Source organism: Stomoxys calcitrans, chromosome 4 (assembly GCF_963082655.1).
Source record: "Stomoxys calcitrans chromosome 4, idStoCalc2.1, whole genome shotgun sequence".
Lineage (NCBI taxonomy): Eukaryota > Metazoa > Arthropoda > Insecta > Diptera > Muscidae > Stomoxys > Stomoxys calcitrans.
Window position 1 is genome coordinate 171,745,698 of NC_081555.1, and position 7,926 is coordinate 171,753,623.

The 7,926-nt window shown below is 37.2% G+C and overlaps 1 protein-coding gene across 11 annotated transcripts in view; it reads left to right on the plus strand.

Annotated features, from left to right (window-relative positions):
- The window catches only part of LOC106090545 (AMP deaminase 2), a 70,009-nt gene extending 65,552 nt beyond the window's left edge, over nt 1-4,457 (plus strand). For all 11 annotated transcript variants that reach the window (XM_013256772.2, XM_013256770.2, XM_013256771.2 and 8 more), the window contains 5 exons: nt 2,460-2,790; nt 2,855-3,018; nt 3,088-3,378; nt 3,452-3,857; nt 3,929-4,457. In XM_013256772.2, the coding sequence (XP_013112226.1) occupies nt 2,460-2,790; nt 2,855-3,018; nt 3,088-3,378; nt 3,452-3,857; nt 3,929-4,102 (1,366 nt within the window). In that variant the 3' untranslated portion in view covers nt 4,103-4,457. The remainder of the gene's footprint in view (nt 1-2,459; nt 2,791-2,854; nt 3,019-3,087; nt 3,379-3,451; nt 3,858-3,928) is intronic.
- Nucleotides 4,458-7,926: the final 3,469 nt, after the last annotated feature.

Here is a 7,926-nt window from a genome sequence, read left to right on the forward strand (position 1 = left end):
TGGACCAAATGGTCTATGGCCGGAAAATATCCTGCGATGGAATCTAAATGAAAGTATGTTTATATTGGCCACTAATTCCGCATTTATGGCCTTTTCGAGATTTAAGTGCTCAATCCTGTTTTTTTTTCGAAACCAAACCATACAAAAATAAACTATTTTGAAGTATTTATTTTTAAATCCCAAAAAAAACCGATTTCATGACTGAATAATCGATAAAAATACCAAAATATGCAACTGTTTTCAAGAAGTGTGTATGGATGTGTGTGATATGCACATTCATGTATACACATGTTCGCTTGTATATGTCATTTAAATCCAAGTAATCGCGATACAGAAAGCCGGTCAATGCTTTTAAGCAACACCACACATTTTGCCTTATTTTTGAAAGTTAATTGCTGTGTTATCCTTTCTATTCTGCATTGGATGAAATGGTTTATAGCCGGAGAATATCCTGCAATGGAATCTATATAAAAAATATATTTCTAAATTCTATAAATTTTTTAAAGTCCATGATTTTTTTAATTCATAATTTTTTTAATTTTTTTTTTCCTAAATTCTAGAAATATTTTTGAAGTTATATACATTTTTCTAAATTTTATGACTATGAATATTTAGTAAATTCGATGAAGTTTTATCTGAATTCTATGAAGTTTTTTCTGAATTCTATTAATTTTTGCTAAATTCTATGAATTGTTCCTAAATTCTATGAATGGTTGCTCAAGCCCATGGAAGCCGGTTGTACGTACCGGATTGACCCGATGGAATCCTCCTTCGGCAAGGGCTACCGCCTCGGGGTACAACACACTGCTACAACAACAACAACATGAATTGTTGCTAAATTCTATGAATTTTTCCTAAGTTCTGTGAATTTTTCCTTAATTCTATGAGATTTTCCTTAATTCTACGAATTTTTTCTAAATTCTATGATTGTTTTCTTAATTCTGAATTTTTTTTTTCTAAAATCCATGATTTTTTTTTTTCTAAATTCTATGAATTTTTCCTAAATTCTATGATTTATTTCTAAATTCTATGAGTTTTTCTCAAATTGTATGAATTTTTATAAATGCTATGAATTTTATAGTTCTCATAAACTCTTTGAATTTATCATACATTCTGGATTTTTTTCAAAATTTTATGAATTTTCCCATATCCAACCGTCTCTCTGCTGAAATCACGCTACAGTCTTTAAAACTGAAGATATTGAACTGAATCTTAGCACATCTTAAGTTCGAAGATGGGCGATATCGGTCTATAATTTGATGTAGTCCCCATATGGATTGATCTCCCAATTTAGGGTCTTAGGCTGATAACATGGAACAATTAAGAGGTAGCATCATTAGCGAAACTACCATGAGTGCAAATGCCGTAAATTGAAATGTCAAAGTGGTTTTAAAAATAAACTTTATTTTACAACTTATGTTCTTCAAATGTTTTTAATATTTGTATGTTTTCATCATTATAACATTGTTTTGTTGCTTAAGTGGGGCATATTGGATCAATATTTTAGAAAGAATCACAGCTGTGTTGGTAAGCCTTTGACATTTAGATTTACTGTAAAAAATCAAAAGCAAAATAAAAAAATTGTACTCAGCTGTTCGCATGACCGCATGACATGAGATCCAATTTCGCTGAAAATTGGCATCCAGTGTTGTATTAAGCCCTTAGATATTTGTACCAAATATATTCTATATCGGACTATATTTGGATATAGCTGTCATATATTCCGATCTCCGGATTTAAGGTCTTAGGCCCATACAAGCCGCATTTAGTACCCGATTTCGCTGAAATTTACCAATAAGATCCCTGACATTTGTGATGAATATGGTCCATCTAAATAAAGCCCCATTTAGACCGATATCCCCTTTGAAGGTCTTAGGCCCATAAAAGCGGCATTTATTACACGATTTGAAATTTGGCACATTGAGTTGCGCAAAGACACCCAATATTCGCGCCGACTACGGTCTAGATCGGAGTTTATCAAAATTGAAATGGCATTTATTACCCGATTTCGCTGAAATTTGACACATTGATCTGTGCCTTGCATTTTGACGGTCGTGCCAAATATAGTTTAGATCGAACCATTTTTGATCTATAACCCGGTTTAAGGTCTTTTTCACATAACTGATCAATTTATTACCTTTTTTGCTGAAATTTAGTACAGTGAGTTATGGAAAATCCCTACACGTACTCTCCTAATATCGCGCAGCTTGGACCCGATTGGCATACAGCTGCCATATATGTCGATTTCCTGATTAACGGTCTTGAACGCCTATATTGGAATAGCGAATTTTGGCAAGTTTGTTTCAGAACAGATAAGGTTTCGATACAGCTACCTTGTGTCCATAAATGAACCATGTTTCACCGGATTTTGACGAAATGTTGTTTATTTATATACTCGAGTTCCAATGCCTTTTTACTTGTTTTTCTATTATTTATGTTTGCATATTCTCTTTTTCCAGAAAAGTGGACACCCACATCCATGCCGCCTCGTGCATGAATCAAAAACATTTGTTACGTTTCATTAAAAAGACTTTAAAGAAAAATGCCAACGAAGTGGTGACCGTTACCAAAGGCCAAGAGATGACTCTGGCCCAAGTATTTCAATCAATGAACTTAACCACATATGATCTCACAGTCGATATGCTGGATGTGCATGCCGATCGTAATACCTTCCATCGTTTTGATAAGTTCAATGCCAAATATAATCCAATTGGTGAGTCACGATTGCGTGAGGTATTCCTGAAGACGGATAACTATTTGAATGGCAAATATTTTGCCCATATTATAAAGGTAAGGTGCAAATCTAAATATGGTAAAGAATTCTTCTTATATGGTTTGCTTTGCTCTGTTATAGGAAGTTGCATTTGATCTGGAAGAGTCCAAATACCAAAATGCTGAGTTGCGTTTATCGATTTATGGCAAATCGCGAGATGAATGGAATAAATTGGCCAAATGGGCCATTGATTACAATGTCTATTCGACCAATATACGCTGGCTTATACAAATACCTCGTCTTTAGTAAGTATTGCAGATGAGAGAGAGAGGAAGCGAGTTAATTGTTAATAATGATTTTCTTTATTCCTTTAGTGATATCTTCAAATCGAATAAACTGATGACCTCATTCCAAGATATTTTGGATAACATATTTTTGCCTTTATTCGAGGCCACCAGCCAGCCTAGCAAGCATCCCGAGTTGCATCGTTTCTTGCGTTATGTCATAGGTTTTGATTCCGTGGATGATGAATCCAAACCTGAGAATCCTCTATTTGATGGCGATATTACAACACCACCCAAATGGACAGATGATGAGAATCCACCCTATGCCTATTATATCTATTATATGTATGCCAATATGGCGGTTTTGAATCAGTTTAGAAAGTGAGTAAGATAAGAAAGGCTCCTGCATTTTCTTTTAATTTTATTTTGTTTTTTTTTTCGTTTCTCTTTTCAGGGAACGTGGCCTCAATACCTTTGTGTTACGCCCCCATTGCGGTGAGGCTGGTCCCGTGCAGCATTTGGTCTGTGGCTATCTTATGGCTGAGAATATTTCTCATGGTCTATTGCTGCGTAAAGTACCTGTGCTCCAGTATTTGTATTATTTGTCACAAATCGGTATTGCCATGTCCCCATTGTCGAATAATTCACTTTTCCTCAACTATCACCGTAACCCATTGCCTGAGTATTTGGCTCGCGGCCTTATTGTCTCCTTGTCAACCGATGACCCATTGCAGTTCCATTTCACCAAAGAACCCTTGATGGAAGAATACAGTATTGCCGCTCAAGTGTGGAAGCTGAGCTCATGCGACATGTGCGAATTGGCTCGTAACAGTGTATTGATGAGTGGATTCCCCCATAAAGTAAGAGGAGAAAAGAGATTTGTATACAAAAAAAAAAATATTTCATTTCATTGCTTAATTAACCTTTGCAGATGAAACAACATTGGCTGGGACCAAATTACACACGCGAAGGTGTGCCCGGCAATGACATCACCCGTACCAATGTTCCCGATATACGTGTGGCCTATCGTTCAGAGACTTTGCTGGATGAACTTTCCAATATTTTCAAGGTACATCAACATCCCCATATGGAGGAGAGTCCCTAGATAACAAACATACGAGTACTATGAGGCAGAAGGGCTGAGAAGCCGTGGCTATAGCAACATTTGCAGCAGCCCCAGCCCCACTGCAGAAAGAACCAAACTTATTTTATACCATTATAACACATTTGAATGTCATATTTGTTATTTCGTATGTGCGAATTTATTTATGTAGCTTTTTTGTATATATATATCCATATGTATAACAAATATGTATTCGTATATTGTTGATTCATACAATGATTAATTGATTGACACACCCCGGGACGACATGGTATATTAAAAAAATTGAATAGCAAATAATCGGGCATTGACTGGACCATATTTACTTACTAATAATAACAACAAAATACACACCATACCACAACATACTTGAACACATAATTAAACTAAATAATGTTCTTTTTTGTATTCGTTTCTAATTGTTTTGTTAAGCCATAACAATAAATTATACTAAACCAAAAAAAATGGATTTTTTAATTTTTTTTTTTTTAAATGAAATTGGGATTTGTAGTTGGGCAACTGCATCAGAGAAATCTTTACCTGAAATTGTCAAAAAGAAACAGCAAGGAAAGGCAAAAATCAGGCGGGGCCGACTATATAATATCCTACACCACCTAGTATACGTACTGCTTTTAATATATAAAACTTATCTCCAAATAATACCTTTTGAAATAATGACATATAGGATAAAAATATATATGGGAGTAGTATGTCTAAATCGAAACCAAATTTTATGAAATTTTGCACGTTTTGGGACGTCAAATTAAATACCTCGTGCTAAATCTTGTTGAGATCAGACTAAAATTGTGTCTTCTACAGCCTTAAAACTCCATATCGGATGAAATATGTATATGGGAGCTATATCTAAATCGGGGTCAATTTTGACGAAATTTAGCACACATATTAAGCCATTCATTGAAGGCCACCGCAGCGCAGAGGTTAGCATGTCCACCTATGACGCTGAACGCATGAGTTCGAATCCTGGCGAGACCATTAGAAAAAAATTTTCAGCGGTGGTTTTCCCCTCCTAGTGCTGGCAACATTTGTGAGGTACTATGCCATGTAAAACTCCTATCCAAAGAGATGTCGCACTGCGGCATGCTGTTCGGACTCGTTTATAAAAAGGAGGCCCCTCATCATTGATCTTAAAAATTGATTCGGACAGCACTCATTGATATGTGAGAAGTGTGCCCCTGTTCCTTAGTGGAATGTTCATGGGCAAAATTTGCAATTAAGAAGTTCAATATCACACCTCATGCATAATTTTGTAAAAATTTAACAAAAATGAGGCTTATACAGCCTAAAAAGTTCATATAAGATGGGCCTTTTTAAATGAAGTGCGCACGTATTGGGACGTAAAATAAAATGTCTCATGCTAAATTTTGTAAAGATCGGACCAAAATTGTAGTTACTATAGCCTGAAAATTCCATATCGGATAAAAGATATATCTAAATATATATCTAAATCTGGACCTATTTTGACGAAATACACAAATGACAACATCAAACACAACACTTCGTACTAAATTTTTTAAAGATCGGACCAAAACTTCATATCGGAGGAAAGATATATATGGGAGCTATATATAAATCTGAATCGATTTTTATGAAATTTTGCACACATATATACAATAGATGTCAAATGAAACACCCCATGCCAAGTTTTGTAAAGATCCGACCAAAATTGTGGCTTCTACAGCAGTAAGCGGTCATATCGGATGAAAGATATATATGGGAACTATATCTATATTCTATATATGAGAATATTGAGAGCGCGTTTACCAACGAGGAGATCATTCGACAGTCACCGCCCTGAGCCGCTCGGGGAGACAGAATATGGCCAAGTTTCCTTTCTGGACACTAAGGATGCGGCGGGTAGACTGAGGAGGGTGTCAGGAGACAGGGACTGGATTGGAGGCTATACTATGACGCATACAACATTTCAGGGAGAGCTATTTACCGATAGACGCAAAAGAAATTCTGGGAAGGGATTTACAGTTTTAGAAATCAGTTATTGTAGCTGACGTTGTAGCCACATTTGTGTGGGGATGTAGCGATTGTCGTCAAGCTCGTTCCGGTCACCGATCGCCGCGGGAAAGTTATCACCATTGGTTACTAAAAGACGCCAACAAGATCTTATTGTTACATCGAGTATCACAGGCAATCAGTATGTAAGCAAGAGCAGTTACCGCCTGGCCTCTCACGGAGACGGTCCTTTCGTTACCGCTGATTGCCCATGACTGCAATTACAGCTACTCCGTATACGAATCCTTTCATTAAATCGCAACCTTTTATTGTTGTTGTAGCAGTGTGTTTTACACTGAGGCGGCAGACCTTGCCGATGAAGGATTCCATCAGGTCAATCCGGTACGTGCAACCGGCTACCATGGGATTGCATCGCAACCTGTGGTCCCGCCCGGTAGCACTCAGCTGAGCTTCTCGTAATGCCAACAATTTGGAACTCAGATTTCAGGTGGTTGATAATTATTCAACCTTAATAATTAACAAAACGCAGTTTAAACGATTTTTTTTTTGACTTAGTTAAATCCGGATCATAAAAATTTCAATGTTAACATGACATTAGACACATGAATCAGTTTATCGATTAATCGGTCTTGTTTGATTAATCGTTGAACCTGAATTTTCAAATAAACGATTAATCGAATACTCCAAAAATACAAATAAATGTAGACCCTAATAACAACATACCGTACGGTGGTAGCAACAAATGTGATGGCTGTGGTGAACACATCAAACGAATACGCAGTGAGTGAGTGGAGTCGATTAAAATTTTTGTGAAAATAGTTTGAAAACAACATACCGTTGGGTGACAAAGACAACCATCATAGCGAGTGTTGATCATGCTACAACGTTGAATGAGTCGGGATCAAATAGCAACACACAACCAGACACACATCGCTGGCAACAAGGCTATGCCTGCAGAGTGAGTAAGTGATGCTGCCAGGAAGCAAGTGAGTATTACCAACAAATGTACCTAGTGAATAGAGATAGACAACCGCGACTGTAAGCCTTATGTGTTGACGTATCCGTTAGCCCCCTAACATCGATAGATTTCATCTCTTCTAGTCATCTTAAGTGGTGACGTCTCCGTGAGCAACCTATCATCGATTCCTCTTGTATTTTCTAATGTGGTGAGGTACCCGTGAGCAACATAGCACTGATTCTTCCCGTGTCTACGAGTTTTCTTACGCGATGACGTAGGCACCCTAACATCGATTCTTCAAGGGCCTTCTTACGTTGCGACGTACCCGGGGCAACATATCATTGATTGTCACCGTGTCTTTGAGCCTTCTTAAGTGGTGACTTACCTTACGTAAGCACCCTAACATCGATTCGTCTCGTGTGTCCGAATCTTCAACGTGGTGGCGTATCTATAAATAAACATAGTCTGGTTATTTCTTCGACGTCAGACCTTAAACTCGATTTTTACGGTGCCGTTAAAATTCTCACCGTGTCATTGAGTCTTCCTATGTGGTAACGCACCCGTAAGCGACCTACCATCGATTCTTCTCAAGACTTCGAGTCTCCACGTGACTTATCTGTAAATAAACATAGTCTGATTGTTTTTTCGACGTCCGACCTTAAACTTGATTCTTCCGGTGCCTTACGAGCATAAATGCGATTCTTCCGATACCATACGAGTATGTTGCTCATGCTCATCATTGATTCCTATCGTGTCTTTGAGTCTTCTTAAATGGTGACGTACCCGTAAGCACCTTAACATCGATTCTTCTAGTGTCTTCATTCATTAATTCCGTGTTATTCGATTCTTCTTAAGTTGTAACGTACCCGTAGTTACCCTAACA